We start from the raw sequence: 24,802 nt of genomic DNA, 5'->3' as shown, positions 1-24,802 counted from the left end.
TTTCTTCGAGTGAAAGAGACACGGGTTATAAACGAGCACTGAAATAATATAATATCGCCTTTTCAAGTCAAGGGTTTTGTTTTGACTCTGTGAGCCACCGTATCAGATGACACAAGATCGCGGAAGACTTTCGTGACTGTCACATGACTAAAACAAATTCATGTTGCAGTCACTTTATGCTAGCTGTAATTATAAGGACGTATTGCAATTATATGTAATGTATTTATACGTTTGAAAAGGTTATTTTAACTGGCAAAGGAGATGCATATTATTAGCCTTGGTGGTGATTAGTGTCTGACGAGGATAGCAGGCTAACTCCATGGTGAGTAACATTCATTAGATCTGCTATTGGCCAAAACATGAAGCTTTTGTTGGTAGTATCAATGTGTTCTGTTATGTGTTTTAAGATGTGACGTAGTAAATTTGCTCTTTTCCTCGCAGCTCTCCTGTTATATCTTCTGGACTATTACAGGATTAGAGGGATAAACATGCCTCAAGCAGCTGATCTCATCAGTGGGATGCAGAAGATGGTTCTGTATGAAACCAGAGCCGTAAGTCTATCTGTTGTGTCACTGTGTCACCTTTGACCTTAAATGCGACTGTTCATTACCTCTAGCATCTGCAAGAAGGTGCATATATTTCTACATAACATCACATCTCCATCATGTTAAAGACTCCCATTTGACCCCCTGCTGCATAAACTAAGCCTATTTTTTTTTTTTGGTATCCTTTTTGGTTTCAGAAACAGCTATTTTTTCACACAGGATGGGAGTAGTCATCAGAAAACTATCCATCCTCTGTTGTTCATGCTTACCATTTCTTGTTTAATTTCAGCTGATATACAAAGAGGTGTACTTGCCAACTGCTCTGATAATAAAATAACAAGAAAGGAACAATGTTGAAGCTATTATTTAATTGTTTTGCCGTCCACAGACTTTAAAACAAAATGAGGAAGAGTAGAGAACTTGTGTAGGATGTGGATTTACTTCTGAGTTAACACTAGATGGCAGCAAAATACTACTTGTGATGATATTCTACTTAAGGTATATCCTAGTCTATTTATTTACCTAATTACTTCCATAATGCCAATTATAGGGATTTAAGTCATAAGAAAAGCTTCATTTCGTTGACAAAATAAGCTGTTAGTCTCTAGTTGTGTCTTGTTTATGTTTGGTTTGGTTTAGGTATCAATGTCTGCTCTGGACTGACACGTTCTTGTGCATCATGTTTTGAGTAGCCATAGTTTTTCATAGGTTTTCAATTACTAAGATCATGTGAATCTGTCACCTGTTGTCCAAGATCAATAGGGTAAGGAAGGAAATGTTGTGTCACATGTATTTATCATTATTTCTTATTGAACCTCTGTCTACCCATTTCACTGAGCAGCAGATAAACTGAAAATCTTCCTATTGTGGACAAAGCTAGCTTCCTATATACTTAGAAGTGTGGAACAGGACAAACTTTCTCTAATAGTTGCAGACTGTACTGATACTCAATGTTCCAGTTGTATGTTCCTTAGTGGACAGGAAATCTTTAGCCATTTCACACACCTAGTGTGAGAAAAATAATGACTTTGAAAGAAAGTCTTTTAAGGCTTGTTAAAGCTTAACAAGACACATAATTGAATGTTGCATTTCGATCAGATAAGTACTGGAGCCACATGTAATCTGGGCTGTAGTTACTTCAATTCCAGTGTATGTTCCTAATCAGTTGTATGAAACACACCTTCCTTTAGTTCCTTTTGTGTATAAATTGGCTTCTCTTCCTAATGTCTTCTTTGATGGCTCATTGTGGAGAGAAGAAGTTGCACATTATAGGAAATTTTTTTTCACTTGTAGCGTTCATGCTTTTTCTCTTTCCAGAGATATTTTCTGGTGGGGACCAATCAGGCACAGACCAAACACCGAGTCCTGAAAATTGACCGCACAGAACCCAAGGACCTGGTGATAATCGACGATAAGGCAAGTGCTAAGTTCTGACCAGAGTTAGTACAGTGCTAATGTAGTGTATGCTTATGTAATACAATACAGTACAGTACGCTTGGGGGGAAATTGTACAATCACTCAGCCTGTCCCGAGTGTATTGTGGATGACAGCTTAGCTGATGAGTGCTGCGGTGTGCACCCTCCTTTTCTTCCCCACTGCTCATTACCAGGATCTATGAGCAGGGAGTTGATTTGTTTGTTCATGTTGTGGATGATTATGATGTGTTTGTTATTATGAAGCACCCATGACTAAATATCCATCACCCCACGCTCTCGTTTGAGCAGATATTATACCGACCCTGGGATACCGTGTTGTTTTCTATCTGATTGGCATAGTAGAGTATTTTAAAAACAGGGCGACGAATGCTTGAAAATGGTGTGAAGAAGTGGAGGTGGGCAGATTGAAAGCTGGAAATGCAGCCTCATCTTTCATTGTCTCTCAGTTCATATAGAGAGAAACCTTGCCCACATAATGTTAATATAGGCTGCTATGAACCTCCTCATGTTTCTGGGATTAATAAAGATCGTTCCAGTGAGATGAAGGAGCCACATAATTGGCTATTTTATTCTCCCTCTCTCACTTATTGGATTTTGCAGGATAATGCGTTTCATCCAACAAAAGGGGAATTTCACACATTAAAACCACGGCATATTTAACACATAGTTATCTAATTTTATGTTGCCTCTGATGGGTCGATTTATAAACGCTATGAGAGGGAAGAAGAAGCTTCCCCCTCAGCATGCTAAGGTTGTTGATGTCTTAGCATTTTTTTCTTTTTTTAAATGCATAATACAAATAAAAAAAATCATTCATCTGACATGAACGGCAGTCAGCTCAGAACGTAACCTGAATCATTACGCAATTTGAATAACAATTTGACATTATTGCCTCACTGAGGATCAATGAATACTCTTCTGTTGGAAAATTAGGAAGCATTGATTGGACCTTATTATTAATGCAGAGAAAGGAATTGAGATTGTACAAGTTTTACCCGTTCTGAATTAAGTTTTTAATTAAATAAATCCCCCATTACCAGTAGCTTTTATGTAAGATGTTATTCATGTTGCTGCAAGGTAAAAAGAACCAGATGGGGACTATGCTCACAAATAAATAAACTGAAGCTTGTCACAGCTATATGTGTATGTGCTCTTCATGTGTGTTTGAATTTTTGTCTTTAGCATGTGTACAACCAGCAAGAGGTACGGGATTTACTTGGCCGTCTGGACCTGGGTAACCGCACCAAGATTGGCCAAAAGGGTTCATCAGGCCTGTCCAGAGCTGTGTCAGCGTTTGGCATCGTTGGTGAGTAAAGTTTCTTCACTGTCTTCCTCACTGCCATAGCAAACAACATAGCACATAGTGTTCAAGATATTTTGCCAATCTAATCTCTTCTTCAAAAATAAATCTGAAGATTTATTTGATACTATTAAATACATGGTGTTGAAGAGTGGTTAGATACTCTGTCAAACATGGGTAAAAACATCAGAGAGGGCAGGGGGAAACTTGTTCAATATCTAATATTACACAGATATATCACTGGGCGCCCTCTAGATTACACAGGATGGGTACTGCTGATAGCAATCAGTGTTGAAAGTGTAAGATCGACTTAGGCACATATTTTCATGTGATCTGCTCCCATACCAAGTTATCAAACTTCAGCACCTACAGACCTACATTCAACTAAAGGCATTCGTAGTGTTCGGTCTTCTGGCCTTTAGGATTCTTTAACATCCTCCACCTTAGTAAGCACTCAAGGAAAGTAATTGATGTGGCTGCAAGTCCTTACCTACATTTCTGCTATGCTCATTCTTTTACACAAAAAGAATATGCCCCAGTAACCTGTCTGAGTGATGCATGCAGTTATTGAACACAAATATTATCACACACTGTGCTTGCATCATGTGAGAGTAACCCTAACTACTACTACGTCGTCAACTATCTATCATAAACGATTCAATGGTAATGTGAGATATTCTCATTCTAATTCCCTCTCCTATATTAGATTTGGTCAAAGCACTGAATAACATTCTATCCTATTTGTTGATGTCGGAATTGGTCTCTTATCACACTGTATTTCGTGGGGGGGGAAAGTTGCTCTGTGAGAAAGAAAGTGTACATTTAATTTTAAAGTTAAATGCATTCATCTTGTGAACTTTGAGAGCAAAATATAGAGGCTGTATCTATGAAAACCTTTGGGGGCAACTGTAACCATTCAAGATCCCACCCTGATTTCTAATCTAATATATAGTTAACTATACTGTCAGAGCAACTGTTAATAGTGTTAACGTTAGCTATCTAAGTGGAGTCGGGCAATATTGTCTTAAGTCGGGATCATCGTTACATATAACGTTGGATATTTCATTTTATGTTAACAAACCAACTAAAGTTGCTGCTGTCCTTCAATGTTAATGATACAATTGTTTTTGACTTGTTGACAACCCTGGTGCATTCTGTATAAATCCCTCCGAGGTCTCTGGCCTTTTACCCTAATTTTTACACCTGGTCTCCTGAAAAATGCTTTCAGTAACTTATCAAAATGTTATGTAAGTTGGGCAAATTAGACTATAGCAGGCTGCCACTGTCTATGTAATTAATGGGAAACACTGAGTGTGTATGTTCAGGAAACAGCCAAAGATGTCTCCTCCAGTCACTTTCATCAGGATTGATCTTGAGCTATGAGAAAATATGTGCCACGCCCACTTTCATCAATCAATATAACACTTGAGATTTTGATTAATATTCACCCCCCGAGCATGCTCACCAAATTTTGGTGAAAATATGCCTGCCAATTTTGGGTTACACATGTTTTAGATTATTGGTGCCCCCTATGGGTCAGAGTCAAAATGCTTTGTTATCCCCTTTTCTAGACATGCCATGAACACCTGTACCAAAATCTATGAGGATTGGACGAATCTTGAATGAGTTTTGGCCATTTCTCTCACAAGCTCCGCCTCTGTCGAAGTTTATTGGTCATTATCTTGAAAACTAAATAAGATATCAACAATATTTTACAAAAAGCTTCATCCAATGAGCATCCATAGCATAATGGTACAAATTGGACCCACGGTTTATGAGGAGATGTCAAAAAATGTGATTTTCATAAAATTCGAAACGGCAGAAGATCCAACAATGGCAGACTTTGATGGTCCAAGAGGCCTTTTTTTTTGCAGGACACCATAAGGTGGACCTGTTTGTCAAATTTTAAGTTGATCTGATTCACGGTATGAGGGGCGTGGCCTTTCAATACTAAGGTTTTGTTAATATTTCTATGAAGCTTATACACATCATTTACAGCTATTGTGCCAAGTTTTGTGTATGTACCTTGTTCCATCTCATGGAAATTTGAGTAGCGGCACAAATAATATATGACTAATAATAATACTAATAATGACTTAGATTTATATAGCCTTGAAACCCAAGAAAGCTTTACAAAGTAGGGGGGGGGCGTAATGGGAGACAACAAGAGTCAAACAAATGAAGGAGAAAGGAAGTGGGTGATCAGCTGGGGTGAGTGTTAGATGAGGCTGAATGCTTTGGTGAACAGGTGGTGTTTGAGGAGGTTTTTAAAAATGACCAGAAATGCAGCAGTGCGGATTTTGGCGGGGAGAGAGCTCTGTCACCAAAAGATCGCAGTTTGGTGTTGGGGTGGAGAGCAGGCCTGTGGCTGAGGAGCGCAGCTGTCGGGGCGGGGTGTAGGGATGGAGGAGGTCGGTGAGGTACGGTGGTGCTAGACCATGGAGAGATTTGTAGGTGAGTAGGAGGAGTTTATATTGAATGCGAGACTTGATTGGGAGCCAGTGGAGGTGAATGAGGGTGGGGGTGATGTGCTGCCAGGGCAGCGGAGTTCTGGACATATTGGAGTCTGTTCAGGGCGGTGTTTGATTGCCCGAACAGAACCCCATTGCAGTAGTCCAGACGTGAAGTGATGAAGGCGTGAATGAGTGTCTCTGCGATGGGGTCGGGGAGTGAGGGCCGGAGTCGGGAGATGTTTTTGAGGTGGAAGAAGGCGGATTTGGTGATGGACTTGATGTGGGATTTAAAAGAGAGGGTGGAGTCCATGATGACGCCTAGGTTGCGGACCTCGGGTGAAGGGTGGATGGAGGAGTTGTCCACAGTGAGGAGGAGCTCTCCAACCTTCCTGAGCAGTGCCTTGGGGGCCACAACCATGAGCTCAGTCTTGCTGCTGTTAAGTTTGAGGAGGTTGGAAGACATCCAGGTTTTGATGTCCAAAGGCAGTTGACTAGCGACTGGGGGGGAGCTTAGTGGAAGGAAGGGTGCTAAGGTAGAGTTGTGTGTCATCGGCGTAGGAGTGGAAATTGAGACCATGCTGGCGGATTATCAGACCGAGGGGGAGCGTGTAGATAGTGAAGAGGGCCAAGCACATAACCTTGCGTTACTCCTTGGTTAACTGGGTCTAGGGAATAATACATTAACACACAAAAACAATAGTGTTCTACCCCTTGAGGGCTGGAACTCTAACGATTAAACGTGGAGAGCCATGCTAGCAGGACTGTAGGTATACACTTAAGCAAAGTAGTATTTTGTAGGGGTGAGAATCCCCACGAAACGATATTATTGCAATACTCGAGACACGATACGATTCTATTGCGATTTTGACAATCTTTGTGATATGCTGAGAATTGCGATACAATGTATTGTGCTTTTTAACTGCATATTATGTCCACTACACTAAACTAAATCAAAAACTGGTTTGTCAAATAAGAAAAAAATGTCAGTCTGTTCATCTCACTTCAGTCTTTTTATTTGTATTTCAGTCTAATTGAACTTTTACATGAATTCTTAACAATGCAACTTGTTTAAAATTAATTTTGCAACCCCTTCAGAAGTTAAAAGTAAAAAAAACATAAATATCCATGAGACGATATAACATTGCCACACAAAATATCAGTGATATGCAAATAAGAATTTGTAATGTTGGCTGTATTAGTTGGATTACTTGTAGTGGCTTTTTTGTCAGCTTATCTGGATCAGCTCAAAATGTTATTCCTTCTGCCTTGACCCATGCTTCACTCTTTCATCAAAGTTCATGAAGTTCATCTGGCAAGTAGATCTTTGGTAATATTGGTTTAACATCACTAAAGTCTTATGGATAATAATGATAATAATACATTTTATTTAAAGGCGCCTTTCAAAGCACTCAAGGTCACCTTTCAAATTATAGACAATAACTGCCAATAGAAAATGTAGTATCAAATCATTCCACTTGTTCTTGACATACTTCTTTCTGCTCCTAGGTTTCTGACTGACTGACTGACTGACTGACTGAGTTAGTAACAATGACATCTTTTAGGCCAAGCTGCCCATGTGGACAGTTGTTCTGGTGATTTGATCTACTTTCCCTTTCGTCCTGTTTGTGCCATTGTATTAATGTTCATCTCTTAAGAATAAGACATGTTAGCATTTGTTAACTTAAATTGCCTAGGCCCCTCTCAGGACGTAATATTAACTCAGCTAGGGTAATTCCCCTTTATTGTTGAGGCTGTAGCTGGGTCGGTCACACTGACACCAACAGGTTTTCCACTGATGGCGAGTGCCTGCTTTATTTACAAGCCGCTATTTGCCAAATTCACAATGTCATAAGGAATAAAGAGCGAGGCAGACGTGGGGTACAGTGTATCCTGAACGCCTCTTGCACATGAGAATGTAATTATTCCTCAGTAGATTTACTGATAGTTCAGAGGGCTTCCGAGATAGTGTAATTTTCTTGTCCCACTCTCTGAATTCAGATTGCGTATTGGTGTTGCTGAAGTATGGCACAGCGGGAGCTTCACATAGACACTCTGTTAGACATGCACAAACACACACTGCTGTAAGGGGGGGAGACTTCGTCCAACATTAGGATTAAAGGCAAAACATTACAGGGGTGTAAATATTGCGCCTTGAAACAACAGTTGGAATAGGGTTTAAGATTAAGATTGAGCTAGGGCTGGGAAATTAATCGAGTTTCAATCTCTAGCGTGATTTTGGCTTCCAACGATCATGAAATTGATCACATCTTCACTCTCCAGAGGCTGCTAACAGCGCACAGGTAGCAGGGCATCTGATTCTTAATGTTTGAATGTACAAAGACTTCTTATTTAGTAGGGAAATGCATCCCTGACTGGGGCTGGGCGATTAATCGAAAATTAATCGAAACCGATATTTGGAACCTCTAACCGACTTAATCTTGCCCATGTCGATTATTTTCCGGTTAGAGTCACGTAACGATACGTCCAATCTGCGACATGGAAGCAATGTCCGTCGTTTGGACACATTTTGTCTTGACCATGGAAAATGGTCAAGACACCACAAAAATGACACAGAACAAAAAGAGGTCAAATGTAAACACTGCGGAAAAACTGTTTGCAAGGAAAGTTATTTATTTTCTACTTTTTTAGAGAAGGGAATTTCTACTTTAAAACTGAAAGCTGCTGTATTACTTTCAAGAGATGCTTTGATTTCAGTTCAAAATATTCAATACATAACCACAAAATAGTTAATCAGATATGCACTCTTCCATTAGAAAACATATCCCAGCATTAATAGGTGAGCATATTTACAGTAGAGACCATGTCGGTGAACTATGAGGAAACAAAGGAAATAATCGTTCATTAATCGTCATCAAGGTAAAATGTTGGATTAATTGTGATATTGATTTGAGGTCATATTGCCCGGCCATATCCCTGACACGTTTTTGCCAACAGAATAGTTCAGTAAATATTGTATAGAAGATATATGTCACTATCAAGTACACTTACATAGGCCTCTGGAGCTACTGGCCTTGATCAGGCAGATATTTCTATCAGTATTCTGACCATTAAAAAAAAAAAAACCCATGCAGTCATACAAGAGTCTATTATATACTGAATGTCGCAGATGTGATCGTGTCTCACCAAGAGCTCAAATCATTTGATATGCTGCATGATGTTTTCTGGGTCAGACTGTGAAATTGTGAGCCTAAATAGAAGGGAATGTGTAGGTGATATAGTGAGTGACACACTAACACTAATGTTCCATCTCCACAATGAGCTGTTTAGACCATTGTGTCATCGTCATGGAGCTGATTTGCACAAACCATAAAGATTGACCTACTTATTAAAATCCTCAAGAGGCTCTATCAGCATTATTTGAATTACTCAGGTTATGCGAGACATAATTGGGGATATAACAAACCTGAATAACATGACATCTCGCTTTGGATAAAAGCGTCTGCTAAGGAAATTGTAGAATTAATAAGAAGCTAAACTGTATATGTTCACTCTGAAAAGTTTTTAAAAAATGTGTGTTTTTTACTTGATAGGGTTTGTACGTTTCCTGGAGGGGTACTACATTGTGTTGATCACCAAGCGTAGAAAGATGGCTGACATCGGAGGACACTCCATCTACAAAATAGAGGACACAAGCATGATCTACATCCCCAATGACTCGGTCAGGGTTACACACCCTGATGAAGCAAGGTACTGTTTTGTTTTCGTTCAAGAACTCTGCGGATCATTCGAAAAAATATTTTGAGACAAACAAGAAGAGGGGTATAGGGTCAGAACATAATGTAGGCTTATTGGACAAGAGACAAGGATATATTGGAGAGGAGTTAAAAAAATATCCATAGTTGTTAGTCTAATGGCAGTTTATCATGCCTAAAAAAACAGCAGAGAATAGTCAGAACTTTAATGACAGCAACAGCCAGTGACAATACAAACATTGAACAAAATGACAAAGTCTATTTTAAGTTGTTGAAGAGTTGTTGGTTTAAATGAGAAAAGCCATTACTTACAAAACTCCATGGGAAGTAATTAAGAAATAGAACTTGTAAGGTTACTTAAAATATGAAGTTTGAACTGTTTAGAAAACAAAGCAAACATGAAGTAAAGATGCATGAATAAATACACTTACAGATTGGTTTATAGGGGTTTATAACATTATTGCTAATCAAACAAGCACAATTTTTTCATCACTGACTCTATGTAGTCTACAGTAGAGACAAAGACTGACATATCTAACGGTTAATAATTAATGAATACTTTCCCTTCATAGATTACTTTTTTTTTTCCTGAGTGTTGGACTTATTAATTTTCTGCTCTTTTAGATATGTTCGCATCTTTCAGAATGTGGACCTGTCCAGCAACTTCTACTTCAGGTAAGATGAAGTCCATATTCTGTCACAAAATATAAATATAAAAAAATGTTTTTTTGGAAATGAAAAATATGCATTAGATTTATCTATATGAGCTGTGAAGATGTTTGCCCTCCAGTACTCTGGTATTGTGTAACTTAGAGTATATAAGTATATATATACTATTATTCTTTTCAACCAGTTTAAATAAATCTCAGAACCCCCAAAAACATGTCTTTGAAGTTTCTTGATCAAAATCCGCAATGATCCTCTATTTGATCATACTTATAAACCCCTCTATTTCAGCCTGGCTCAGAACAGGCTGTTTCTGTGTCTGTACCTTTAAATGCAAATGAGCTGTGTCTGACCATGCCCCTCTCTGGAAGGGCTTGGGTTGCTTGAGCTTTCTCGCTCCATGCCCTATTGTTTACGGTGAGAAGGCAGACTCAGAGGGCAGAACAAACACCTAGCTGTGGAAGTGTCATCCCCTGGTGGAGGGGTTACTTCCCTTTGTGATGTCATGAAGGGACAATCTCCAAACGGCCTGTTTGAGCACACATTTTCTGAAGAGTGAAGCAGACAAAAGACAGAGAGGATGGATTTATAATTGGGGGGGTTTGTAGACAGACTAGGGACACATATTAGTATTGAAAAAAAAAAGGTAAAGTGTATTTTGCATAATATGTGACCTTTAACTGTGGATATAATAAAATATCTCCTGTGCCCATGGCTGTTTTTCTATGGGTACAGTTAAATGCTCAGTGTTAGGCTGATGCAAATTAAGAAAAGAGGGGACTTTTTTTTTGAACAGTCATGTCAACAACATTTTAAATAGTTTGCATAAAGCGCTGCACTTTTTTGGTCACAACTCCAAGTCATGTCTGTATGATAAACACTTGAAACTTTCAATTTCACGTATATGCTGAAAGTGCTTATAATTCTATTGCTGCAGTTGTAGCCAAATTTGAAATGCATTATGGGAGAGTACGGGCTGTTCTCCTTTCAAATTTGACTTCTTGTGTGCCCTGCAGCTACAGCTATGACCTGAGCCATTCGCTGCAATACAACCTGACTCTGCTTCAGAGGCCTTATGAACTGTGGTCATCACCAGCGTCCTCTGCTGAGGAGGAGGAGGAGCAGGAGGAGGAGGTGCACAAGCAGAGCAAGCAGGACAGCTTTGACATCTTTGAAGAGGAGGGTTTGCCAACACAAGGTGAGCGCAGGTGAAAGGGAAGGGGCGGAGCATTGGTTAGGGTTGCTTCCTCCAAGAATAGCTAGAATGTAGCAATGAGCTTGAGTTGATCTTTAGGTGAATATTGCACAAACAGTGCAGTTTTATTTATAGCCCTAAGAAAATTAAAACCAGTTGACGAGATATCCAAAAGAGTTCCCTCATGATTTAACACTGGCTGTGGAACTACTTCAAATGAAGGTTGAAGTTCCTAAACTTCCATGTCTTTGTAAACTGATTATATTACTCTCAAATAATTGCCATAGAACCAATACAGTGTTAAAACACAGAAAAACAGAAACATTTCAACAGCCATTGGTGTGTTGTAATATCCTAGCAAATGCTTATTTCAAATGTTTCCAAGAATGCCTCTGTTCCACTTAGCCTACGTCACCTCAGCCCTTTTTTTTTTTTTTTTCCATTTCTTGTTAACCAACTGACAATTGGACCTGACACTGTGAAATAATCCAGAGGTTTAACGTGTTCCTTCCTCTCTGCCACAGTGGTTTATGGCCTCCAGAACGAGCCGTACTACAAGTACGTGTGGAACGGTAAGCTGCTGGAACGAGTCAAGGACACGGTGCATCACGACTGGCTTATGTATATCATCCATGGCTTTTGTGGCCAGTCCAGTATCCTTTGAGCATTGTCACATCAGTTATGTTTGTCTTGTTCTACAGAAATGTGTGGCTGTTCTGTTGTTTTAGTTTATGTTACTATTTGTGTTATTTCTAAAGCATTTTGTTTTTTTTGTTTTTCTTAAAGGGAAATAAAGGGCCATAAAATTTATAGACTTTCTTCAGTGGTGCCTTAAGAAGTGGAGTGGTCTTTTTTTATGTGGCAGAGGATATTCTTCCTCTGTTATAAACAGTGACATGTAAGACTCCTTTTGAATATTTAAGTGCGTAGGAGCCAATTGGAGACAAAGTAGGGACGAGGGAGCGTCCTCCCTTCACCATCCTTGGAAAAAAAGCTTACCAGCTGACCACAGATATTGTCATTCAATCATTGGTGTGAATCAGAGGGGATTTAGAAGTGGTTAGTCCCTATGGAGACTGAAAAACGAATGGATATACTCCGTATACCTGCGTATATCCTGCACTACACCACTTACTCTCTTGCCAGGAGGTAATGTGTGTCAACAACAATTGAATTGAATGTGCCAGTAAAAGACACCTTTTTTCTCTCTCACAATGACCTGCTGTTGGCACACCCCCTCATCTCTCAGCCTCAGCACCACTTGTTGAACTGTGCGCCGCCTCTAGCAAAGCACGTGGATTACACTGTGAGCCAGATTGTGTGATTAACCACCAAAGTACCGAAGCAATTTGTGTTTGTTGTTAGGGCTCTAGCGAAACAAGTATTACGGAAATGAAGCAGTGGTTATCAGGTATGTAAACACTGCCACTTCCATAATCTCTCCATCTGTTATCTGTAGAGAAAGGAAAAAAAAAAACTGTGCGCACATGGAATCAGATGAAGTACACGTTTTATTTTCTTTTGGGAATAAATACTGATACCTTGTTTGAATATGCACACACATTTTTTCGTTTGGTTTAATTTTTGTTTTGTTGTAACTTTGACTAGACACATACTGCATACCAGGGATTAGTTTTAGGCTCTACATGAATAATTCTCTTAGAAGACTTTGTAGTAATGATGCATGGGCTACCGCTGCAGAGGGACTCGACTAGCACTGAGTAAATAGTCTGATTAATAATGGGGAGAGTCTGCCTCAGGCTCATGTTTCAGATTTCAGTCTAGCTAGTCTCCTTTTCATACATAACATGAAGCCCTGTTCCTCCCTTTATTTTAAATCAGTATTCTTTTCATCAGCTGCAGGCTGTTTTAACTGAGGTGGACTTTACAGTCAGTGTTGCTATTAAGACTGGTGTCTCCCGTCAGCTGGCATGCTGCCACTGTGATATTGTTCGGTGCTTTGAGTTGGCCTTCTGTTTGGTTTTTCTGAGCACATGTTTGTCAAGTAGACAAATGGGTTCAATAAGAGGAGCATCAGGGAAGCGAGTAGATGAAGAGAGAAATGCTAAAGTGGACAAATTAAACACAGGGAATACACTTTGTAAGATTATTTGTTTTTTATTGGAACATTTATAATATTATATGACAACATTTAGATGTCATTTTACCATGTTTTAAACTGATGCTCACAAATCTCTTTATGGTCATTGGTGATGACATAAAATGTCAAGGAAAATACTACAATTCTAATACTTACTTTTTTTTTAAGTTTCCATAGTATTTGTCTGCCTAAACGGAGCATAATGTAGGGGTGTGCCTTACGTCTCATAGCTTCAGGCTCATATATAAAAGAATCAATCAATACATTCAATTTTATTTGTGTTGCATCAAATCAGAGCAAAAGCTACCTCATCTCATTTAACATACAGAGCAGGTCTAGACCATCCTTTTTGTTATATTATTGACAGAGACAAAACTCTAGTCTACTAATGAGCAACAGTGCAGACTTCCTTTTTAGAGGCAAAATCCTCCAGCTGAACCAGAGTCATGGTGAAAGCCTTCTGCCACTATCAGACGGATTGTCACTGAAGGAGAGAGGAAGAGAAAGTAAGAGAGAGGTGGATGAAAACAAACCGACAAAAAGGGCATACAAACAGGATCATAGAGCATTAGTAATGTAGCTTAAGTTTCAGGAAATCACAGATAACACTCAATTTGTAACATGAGTTACACCTCGGACTGCTTCACCTCTAATTTCCTGTAGTTTTAAATCAAATATACAACGTTTTTTTTTTTTACAGATATATACTTTCAAGTTGATTTTATTTTTATTTTTTATTGAACCTTTATTTAACCAGGTTGGTTCCATTTAGATTAAAAACCTTCTTTTTGAAGGGAGACATTGCCAAGACGGGCTGCAGCAAAAACACAAAGTTACAGATGGAAATACAAAGAGAGACACAGTCCAATTTACAAAACACTACATTTTGGATTAAAATAGAACCATCTATGAGTCAAATTTGGGAGTCAGTTGTTCAAACAGTCGAGCTAAAACATCGAAATCCTATAGAATTTGCTTCCATGTCTTTCATTTTAGATTTAAAAACATTTAAGGACACCAGCTTCTTGAGCTTTAAGTCATTCTGCAACAGATTCCAGGCTGAGGGTGCAGAATACCCAAAAGCCCTTTTCCCAATTACTGTTTGAGTGTTAGGGACAGAGAGCATAAAGAGTTCCTGAGGACGCAAAGAATACTGTCCGGTATGAAAACACATAGATAGAGAGGAAGCAGACCAAGAATTGCCAAGAATTAGAATAGTACAGTAATCATTGTGTTTTTCACATGCCGCATACTCCATTTAGTTTGAGAGCTACGTTACAGATCCTTATCTTAAAGGGGCTATATGTAACTTTTTACATGTATAATCGTTTTTTATCGGCCATTAATAAGCAAACGGTTAACTGATGTGAAAAAGTAGATGTTCACTGTCTATCTGTGTTGCGTGCATAAAAAGTTTCCCCGGGTCATATTTTCCGCGAAAGCTCCAGGAAGTGACATTTTATGCACGTTCTCACCGTCCTCCTCACTCCGCTCCGCTTACAGAGATCAACAGTACAAACTCATCACACACTCCCAGTCTTCACCTGCACAGCCAGAGGCCGCCTTCCACACACTTCTATCCACCCTAAGAGCTCTCAAAGGCGGACAAACTCATCACACACTCCTGCTCTCAGCCAGTGTCTGCCGAGACTGTCGTTTGTAGGATGGAGAATGAATACAGACACACAGACTCCTTCACAGACTTTCACATGTGTATGACCACTTACCTCCTCTGTAAACATTATGCCGGTAAATATCCAGTGTTTCGAGGCTGATTATGATGCTCGTTTGTGTACGTACGAGCACGTATGACGAGCACGCGTGGGAGAGCGAGCAACAGGTTACTGGTGCGGTTCACCTAACGGCCATGTGGTATCACTACAAACGCAGTATTTCTGAAAGTTACATATAGCTCCTTTAAATTCATGCCGGATACTCACTAAAATCTTGATTCTGCCGAGCTTTCTACTCAGATCCCCTGTTAGTTAATATCATTCAAGGGATTGGGTGAGGGCTTCACAGCAACATAACCTATGCGTGACCCGGAAGCCGACCAACCTAATTGTCATATCATTAAAATGAAAATGTGTTTATTAATAGTTCTTGATTATTTTCCACTAACTTAAAATGTCAAACAGTTTATGTTTTAAGAATGATGTCCTGTACAAGAGCATGGTTAGGGTTTAAAGTGACAGGGTACAAAATATTTATTACAAGTTAAGAACTCTGAGTGTCTGTGTTGACAAACAGTTGGGTGTGTCATATGTTTTATAGTTGTGATTATTCCTTCTTAACCCACCTTCTACAGAGCTTCTGATCTACGGCCGACCGGTTTACATGACCCTCATTGCCAGACGCTCCAGCAAATTTGCCGGGACCCGCTTCCTCAAAAGAGGAGCCAACTGTGAGGTAGCCTACAGGGGGTTGCCTGGGCAACAGTGAAGAATAGATAGTGGAGGCCAGGCTGAGGGCCAACGGGATGATTGAGATGACTCAGGTTGATCACAGGGGGTTAATTTGACCCGCTGCCTCCTCCATGAGTATGCATGAGTGGTCTGTGTGGGAGTGTGGTGGGTGGAGGTACAAACATGGATTTCTTCTTTCTTCTTGGACTGCTGTCCTGAGATTAGGCTGAAACACACATTTAATAGTTTCCTGCTATTTCGTTCAGTGTTCACAAGTAGAGCAGTCTTTGTTTTACAAATGGTTAAAGATATTTTTTCTTGTCAGCTTTTATCACATCAGTCAGGTTTGACTTTTCATAGCAGGACAATTAAATTATGAACATTTATAATGGCTGTGTATGAGCCTGCATGACAAATCTTCCTTCATAAAACAAGCTAAAAATGAATGCTAAACATTGGAGACTTCAGAAAACAATCATTTATTTATTTCCTTTGGAACTTTTTTGTTCAAATCAGATGATCCTTAACAGCAACTTGAATTTGCCCTGTTGTACAGAACCAGCAGGTCTTTCATTTTTTTCTGATTGCTTTCAGAATTTCTTGTGTTGGTTTATTTTGATCAAGTCAATCCGCTGAAAAATAGTGTGTTTTATGAAATTAGCTATAGAACAGGCCCTCTGTTTTTCTGAGTACTTACAGAGCATCAGCTCCTTATCCTTGCAATGAAACTGACTTCAAAGTTTGCTTTTACTTATGTATATTAGTAGTAGCTGTTGGGAAGTTTTTGATCGTATCAGTAGCACCTTATCTACATATGAGGTGCTGGGCGGATCTTAGGAAGCTACAGGCCAAAAGCTTAGTCCACTCACAATAATTCAAGGTAAAGTTATTTTCAGTATGCCACAGATTTTTTTTAATGTATTTTAGATGGTATGTTCCTGCAGCCATGTGCACATGAAACCATATAGGCTGTGAACAGGGTACCCTGTTGGCCATTTAGATGCACCTCTTCTACATATTGACATGAAACAGGTTCAGGTTTTACTAATATGAAGTCTTTGAGTGCCTTAATTTTTTTTTTTTAATTTTAACATCTAAAGTTTTATCCATCCATCGACTGATGACGATCATGTCAGCCAGTTAACTGATAACTCTAACCCTTATTTGTGCTTTTCTCTTTGTTTACCAGGGGGACGTGGCTAATGAGGTCGAGACAGAGCAAATCGTCCATGACGCCTCCGTCATGTCTTTCACCGCGGGAAGTTACTCGTCATACGTCCAGGTGCGAGGTTCTGTCCCACTCTACTGGTCCCAGGACATTTCAACTATGATGCCTAAACCCCCGATACGACGTAAGTTTTCTACTTTGTTGCAAGAATATTTACTTCAAACATACTGTTTTATATTGTAAACATTCAATCATAGAAACAAGGTACCTTAGCTTAGGTAAGTGATGGGCTAGTTCCTGCTTAAGGTACCCAACGCCTGCTGTTTATAATGAAAATCATACAGAGTTAGTAACACTGCTCAAGCTTTGATTGAATATCTTTGTCACATGCTTGCAGTCTCCATACATAGACAGAGTGCAGATGGAAGATACTCTTATATCCTCATTGAATGGTTAGCCAAGCAGTGCCCCAGTGGGGGGGTTTTCTATTTATGTGAATTCATTTGAGCCGCTGTGGGCAACCAGAATCCACCTTATAGGGACAGAAAATAATGTCATTGGAACACTGAATTATAATATAAGATTAGTATTATGTTAGGACATTTCTTCCCATTCACTACTACAGATAGAAAAAAACAAACATGATACAAAATAGGTGAATGCAGGACGACCCCCGTCTTGGTTCTGCGTTCTGTTTCCATTCTCCTGACTCGTTACGAGCTGGACAAAAGAACAAACCCTGAGCCAGAGGGATGTTGATGACGTCTCTTAAACTGATGACATTGGAGACTTCTGGTGTGTGTACACGCAGGATGACACTGTTGCTTTCATTCGTACAATGCCCGTATTCAATCCAAATCCTTTTTCACCCCAGTTTGCCCCTTCATTTATCCTCACATGACATGCCTTGTGTGAGAAAGACACACTGAGCATGTTCTGAAGATCCCTCCCTTGATCCACTCACCTCATCATCCTGCACTCACTTTGATCCTCATAGTCCTTATCTGACATTTAGCTAAATGTTGCCTGATTTGAGCTCCGTCGCTTTAACAACTGTGTGTTTACATGTGACTTGAAACAAATTTGCCGTTGGTATTGGCAAACTTTGTTCACGCTCCCTTTTTATTTACTTAAATTCTCAACTACTAATCTGAGCAGAGAAAACCAAAAAAAGGAACCAAGAAATGATTCATGTTTGGTTGGGAATAAAGTCTGTAATGTCTCTCATGTGCAGCGATTGATACTCCTCATATGTCTATACTGGAGGGCTGTCAAATGATAACAATAATAATTTTTTAATTGTGATTAGTCACTGAATTTCAATAGTGAACCTCGATTAATCACATTTTTAATAGCAAGTTTGTGGTTCCATAATTTAGCATTTAAAACAATTGTTGTGATGCTTTTATTTAGAATTATTGTACTGTCTTAAAGATGGAGGGTACTTTACTTCCTGTTTGAATAGAAACATTTTGAAATAACATAAGGAACTTCCGGTAGACCGAAGGTTAAGAAGTTAAATTAACGACAGAAAAGGGAACTTGTTACGGATCTATAACGGCTAAATAGAACGGTAAATAAAAGCGAAATATTCGATGTCATGAGGTTGATATTAATTTGACTCGTCATCTGAGCTGTCCAGGAGTTTTTTAAACTGAATTGAGACATTCAATGATGCAGCAAGGTCGATCTTTTCCATCACTGTGACTACAGGGAGACGTTATGAAGGCTCACCTACAGTGTGCCTAAAGGGACAAAATAGCATGCTATAAAGAAATAAAAAATAAAATAAGGCATTTATTTGGTACCTTAATTAATCGCTCTGAACTAGTTGATGCTGACATCCTGACAGTACTTAACTGATATCTAGTTTCTTATGTATAGATCTGCAAGAGAGCTAAAATATTTCTCAGAATGTAAAAATATTCTTTGAGATTAAAAGATATTTTTATCTTTTACTTAATATATTTTTTGCTACATAATATAACTAATCTGCTCTGTAAATCTAAACAGTGATTGTTTTTTTTGTAAAGACAGAATCTAAAGGCAGGAAATGAATGTTTAGATGAGTTGATTTTGTTTACATGTCTGTTGGTTTTCCATCGATGCTGATGGAGACCTTGTTTTCACACAGCTAGTTGAATCATTACTTTTTAAACTCTTTGCAACTTCTGGAAAAAACATCCTTGCAAATGTAATTTCTGCCATTTCTAATTTGGTTAGGTCATCACCTTTTTTTTTAAAAGGGTAATGCATACAAAACACCTGCCTGCCCCTTCAGTATTTAATACGTAACCTAATTTGTTTGTGTGCTTTTGCCCTCATCTGTGCTCTGCTGCCAACCAAACATGTACAGTGACACACTTACCCAGAAGTGAGTAAACATAGAAACTATTAAGAATTTCCCCAAAGACTATTTTCCCATCTGCCTAATAACGGAAAACCAATTTAAAAAACACATTAAAAAATGAATGTCGTGTTTACTTTTTGTCTACAACCATCTGGAGTATTGTGAATCTGACATAAAACCCTACTTCCGGTAAAGTTGTAATATTTATCTGATTGTTATTCGAGCTGCATGAATGACACCTATTATACAAATCTAGGTCAGCGACTCTAGGTCAGAGTCAGTTTGAGCTCAGTGTCTGAGTGTAGTGCACCAATTCAAACCATTAGCTCATCTCTACCGCTGCCATCCAGACTGGTTATTACATAAGTGATTACATGTCAGTTTATGACTGCCCTCAAGTGCTCAAATGTCTTTGTTGTGAAGGAAATGACCTTAATGGCTTATCCTACTTCTTTATCATCATCGTCATTATCAGCATCCCCTTCTTTGTGGTACAATGACAATGTTATTGCTCTTTAAGTTGATATAAACTCATACCTGTCCTGAAGCCTGCGGACAAAGTGATGCTGAAATGGTTGTAGAGAGAACGTGCATGAGCTCGTGTCACGTTTGTGTCGTTTTAAAGTGTGACCTGACCCGTTTCCTTTCATCTTTCTTCTGGACGCTTCACTGGGTCGATTTGCCAGCAGGCTGCAGGTGTTTGGCTCCACAGGAGAGGCAAATGGAGGCACTAAATATGATTTTGAGATAAAGAATGACTAGAAGAAAGAAAGAAAATTGGGCGTGAATGCAGGAAATGGGGGATCAATGAGCAGGGGGTCTTTGTTTGCTCAGTGTGTGGCTCAGAGAAGCAAACTGTTCCCATTAAGATAAGTTACCTCATCAACCTACTTTCATACTTTTTTATCTTAGGGAATAAACCAGAGTTTGGGAAAGGAGTTTTTAAGGATTTATTTTCGTTATTAAGAAATCGGTTACATATGTCAGCCTCCATGGGTTATAACGGGGCGCCAGTAGTTCAGTCTGTAGGGACTTGGGTTGGGAATCGTAGGGCCGCCGGTTCCGGCACGGACCAAGTCCGGAAATTGGTCTGGTAGCTGGAGAGGTGCCAGTCCACTTCCTGAGCACTGCAGAGGTGCCCTTGAGCAAGGCACCGAACCCCAAAACTGCTCTGGAGCGCTCACTGTGGGCAGCCCCCTCACTCTGAAACCTCTCCATTAGTGCATGTCCATAGGATCCTGTTTGTGCATGTGTGTGTATTTCGGCTTATGTTTGTGTAGCATGTTCATTAAACACAGAGTAAAACTGAATTTCCCCTCGCGGGATCAATAAAGGATGAATTATTAATTATAAATTAACCCTAATAGTCAGGTGGCTTAGGACCAGATTTGAGAAGAATGGATTAATTCATGTCCAACCGCCTAGGAACCACGGAAAATTATGTAATACATTGCCAAAATTAACATATGTATTTGATCTTGGCACAGATAATCATCTAGTGGTATTCTAATGCATTCCTTGACCCAGAAAATGTATATATTTACACCAAGATTGACTTTCTAAGTGGCTTGGAAGACATATACATATAAGACATATTGGCACTTTACATGGCCGCCATCTTGATGAAGCCATCTTGATGACAAAATCGAAAGCTATGGTGATGGAGAGTATGTGGAAAAAAATGTGGTGCTTTTGTCTGGCGTGTCCCCATAATTTTGCTACAGCTAAATTCTCTTTTCATGGAAGCGGGTACCAGGGATTGATTTTTTTAAACTTAACTTTTGAAATGATTTACCGTCTTTGCGGTTAACTGACAAATGAATCACTTTGAGAACACGTTCATATGGAATGCAATGATGAAATGTATTGGTTTTTACTACTTAAATGACATGTAAACAACCACTGGAACTTCTCTTTCAGTGGACCAAGCTGACCCATATGCTCATGTAGCTGCCCTTCATTTTGACCAGATGCTGCAGCGCTTTGGCTCTCCAATCATCATCCTCAACCTGGTCAAGGTAACACACACACACACACACAAAATAATAATAATTATTATTTTGCCTGTGGAAGCTGATCTATTTGTGTGACTTTTCTTTAAAAGTTCAGCAGCAAAGTAGAGTGACTCGATATGATATATTCGAAACTGAGTAACAGAGAACTTATCTTTATCATACAGCTGTTACACGAGTCATCCATATTCAAAACATGATTCACATTGAAGTTTTAAATCATAAGTTCACGTAAATATTCAGAGTCTGAAGATGAGGAGTGTTGGAGTATTGGACTCTTTAAGCAACACTTAAACCCAGAGTGAATTTATGGATGATTTAGGCTATAGACACACAGTAAGAGCCTTTTAAAGAATACATACATGACATATGGAGCTACAGTAGTGCTTAGATTTTGTTTTCCTGTAAATAGGTCAAAAATAACTACAGTCATTTAGGGTCCTGCTCTTGAAACTTCCATCAAGTTCTTAGAATTAGACGGGGACTGTTGCTGATAGCCTGCGCTATTTTTGGTCCGATTTTTCTTGGATTTGAGCGGTTTTATTTTTCACCTTTCTCGCCATGTCAAAACATTTGATTCAATATTCCGTTGGTTTTTGTTTTAAGTTCTATTTACAATAGATAACAACAAAAAATAAATGATGCAAAAACAGAAGAAATAAGCCGAAATGAATAAAATGTTTATTTTTATTTCTGGCAAATGTTATGATCAAGAAATGGACATAAGCACTGGACATAAGCACTGGAGAGGGTGGTAGCAAGAGATTGATACTGGAAAACTGCCTACCTTTATTTATATATCCTGTATAGAGAGAGGGGGGCGGAGTTGTATTGCCTTATGTACCATATAAAGAGGACGGGCCTCTTTGGGAAAGGGTTACGTAAGCCTCAGATGTGGATGGGTTTTTTTTGGACTGCTCAAGAAAAATAGTCTGTTTGAAGAGTCATTCAACAAGTTGTTATTTAATAGTGCGAGCAGTGGTTACGTAATTTGCGAAGGACTGGATAGATTTGGGAGGTTAGTTGTTTTGTGAAGACTTTTAAAATCACAGGAGACTTTCTCATTCACCGGTGATTACAATCAGTTGAAGTGCTAAATGGCTTATTGATCGTTCTATACATCGCTCTGAAAATACACACTCACACACACTCTCACACACATACACACACATACACACAAACAGAGCAATGATGAACAGGCACACACACTTATGGTTGCTTTTTTGACCTTTTATCCTTCACGTATTGTTGCTGTAAATTCAATACAAATTCAAGTATAAGAAATGGTGAAGATTACATTTTAAAAAGTAATAGAGGTGCTCCGTTCACTTATAAATAAATACACAAAGTGGTCAACAAAAGGTTGCGTGACTTCCTTTGAACATATATTTTTCCTCTTCATCCCTGTGTGCAACACTTTGTACATATTCTTATTAAAGCCAGAGCTTTGCTTTTGCCTTTTCGCTCACACACACACAGACACACTTGGGCACTCAGCCATATACTCTGTAGCTTCAGCTTCCAAGCTCACGTTGTCATTCCCATGGGGAGCCGTGAGGCGAGGGACCAATCGCAGACCTCGGAGGTCCGCACAAGCCGCGGCCATGTGATATGTTCAGACTGCGGGGAGTAAGGGAGGGGGCGCCCTGCTTATACGCTACACCCTCTCACTTATACCAGAAAGAGGAAGGAACTGGTAATTAAGCATGAAATCGTGACAGTCAGTCTCTGCATGGTGGTGCTGGGGTCTGCTTGGTGTTGTAACCCCCAGGACGGGTGTGTGGTTTTGTCATGGGTTGCCTCATTTTTCTTAGTGTTTATCGAAAAGGAAAAAGTAAGAGCGCACATGGCAAAGCATGTGAATCAATTTCTCATGCCAGCAAATAAGGGTACTCCCTAAATACTGTAGCTACTTTTTAATATATAGAATATGATTCATTTCTTTTTTTTTTAGGACAGGATTCACTCATGAAGAAAATCATGTCTTTAATATCAGTAACTAAAAAGCAAAACAAACAAAAGAAAGAGGTGTAAGGATGGAAAGAAAAGCTGAAAAGAATTAATTAAACACACCCATTTACTGTGCAAAATCACCCATCTGAATAATTGGAGCTCATTCCCTCCATTTAAACGTTCACGGCCAGCCCCCTCGTGTTTGTACATGTGCATGTGTGGCTGTTTGATTTCATGTTATAAATTGTGATCTGCAACAGCACCTTTGTACATTAGCAGTGATTATCACTCTGGGCATTGAACCTGTGAACAGAACATGTGCACTTCTCTGAATAAATGTGTTTCTAGTCTTTTATATATGTGCTTAGACAGTGTGAGTGTGTGCACTGTGTGAAAATGTGTTGATAATTTGATGCTGTGTTGCTCTGCTGAATGTTTGTATGGAGACGTGCAGTATCTGCTCAATGATGCATCCAAGCCGATTATCACTGTGGTTGATCAGTCCAAAAAAAAAAAGAAGAAGGCATAATTAGTGGCTGGCTGAATATGCGCATTGAGACATAACATGATGGAGTACAGGTCCAAGAGGCAGACAAAGAGTATGTAAATATGTTTTATTAATTTTCCTTGCAATGAATAATTTGACTCTATGGATTAGGTTTTGATAGCATGTGACAATTTAAGTTACATATTGCCTCTTTAACATTTTGCAAAAATTTACCCAATATCTCCAATGCCCTTCCCAAAGCATTCATTATTCCTAACATGTGCTCATACATTATGATGAAATATTAAACCTTTCCTCAGACAAGAGCATGAATGTATGGGCAGATTGGAACCAAGCCAAACTTCCCAATATCTCCTGAAATCTTACATGGAATGGATGCACCATGGTGCACTCCCAGAACATTTGTAAATCAAGTGACAACCTCTAGAGTTGAAAAATGAAACCAAGGCAGAAGTGCAAAAAATATCCAGCTTCTCTTGTGTCCATATGAGGCTGGCTGCAAAAGCCCCGGAAGTCACAAATAACACCCATATCAAAACTGCTCATTTTTACAGATGAAAGAAATGTGTTTACAGCCTGTTTCAAAAAATAAAATTTTCCTAAATAGTTCACACACTGTACAGGGGATGATTTAAAAAAAAAAAAAGGCTAAGAGTTATGCATAATTAGGGCAGTGGTTGATCTGACTGACAGGTAGTGTTGTAGCTGTTTACCAGGAGGTTTAAAGCCCACCTCAGCTCCATCTCTTTGCCTGTTGCTAGGTTGACTGAAACTTAATGTGGGATAGCATTTCCAAAATGGCGGCCGCCACCGTTGGGCTTCAAAGCTACCCTTCAGCCAATGGGTGTCATCACTGAGTCTACGTCCATGCTTTTTTTTTTTTTTAAATGGTTAATTAGTTTAGTTTGATCTAATTAACAGTCTCATTTTGTGTTCTCTCCTTTAAAAACACAAATCTTTTTTTTGATCGATGGAAAGATGCTTTATAATAATGAAA

At 39.1% G+C, this 24,802-nt stretch overlaps 1 protein-coding gene across 1 annotated transcript in view; it reads left to right on the top strand.

Annotated features, from left to right (window-relative positions):
• Nucleotides 1-121: 121 nt before the first annotated feature.
• fig4a (FIG4 phosphoinositide 5-phosphatase a) overlaps nt 122-24,802 on the top strand; it is a 60,737-nt gene continuing 36,056 nt past the window's right edge. Inside the window, exons 1-11 of the mRNA XM_020632878.3 lie at nt 122-322; nt 442-551; nt 1,863-1,961; nt 3,164-3,287; nt 9,286-9,442; nt 10,072-10,122; nt 11,130-11,311; nt 11,833-11,961; nt 15,718-15,818; nt 17,004-17,166; nt 21,253-21,350. Of these exons, the coding sequence (XP_020488534.1) occupies nt 489-551; nt 1,863-1,961; nt 3,164-3,287; nt 9,286-9,442; nt 10,072-10,122; nt 11,130-11,311; nt 11,833-11,961; nt 15,718-15,818; nt 17,004-17,166; nt 21,253-21,350 (1,167 nt within the window). The 5' untranslated portion in view covers nt 122-322; nt 442-488. The remainder of the gene's footprint in view (nt 323-441; nt 552-1,862; nt 1,962-3,163; nt 3,288-9,285; nt 9,443-10,071; nt 10,123-11,129; nt 11,312-11,832; nt 11,962-15,717; nt 15,819-17,003; nt 17,167-21,252; nt 21,351-24,802) is intronic.

Source organism: Labrus bergylta, chromosome 15 (genome assembly GCF_963930695.1).
Source record: "Labrus bergylta chromosome 15, fLabBer1.1, whole genome shotgun sequence".
NCBI classification, from domain to species: domain Eukaryota; kingdom Metazoa; phylum Chordata; class Actinopteri; order Labriformes; family Labridae; genus Labrus; species Labrus bergylta.
This window is presented reverse-complemented; position numbering and strand designations above follow the sequence as displayed.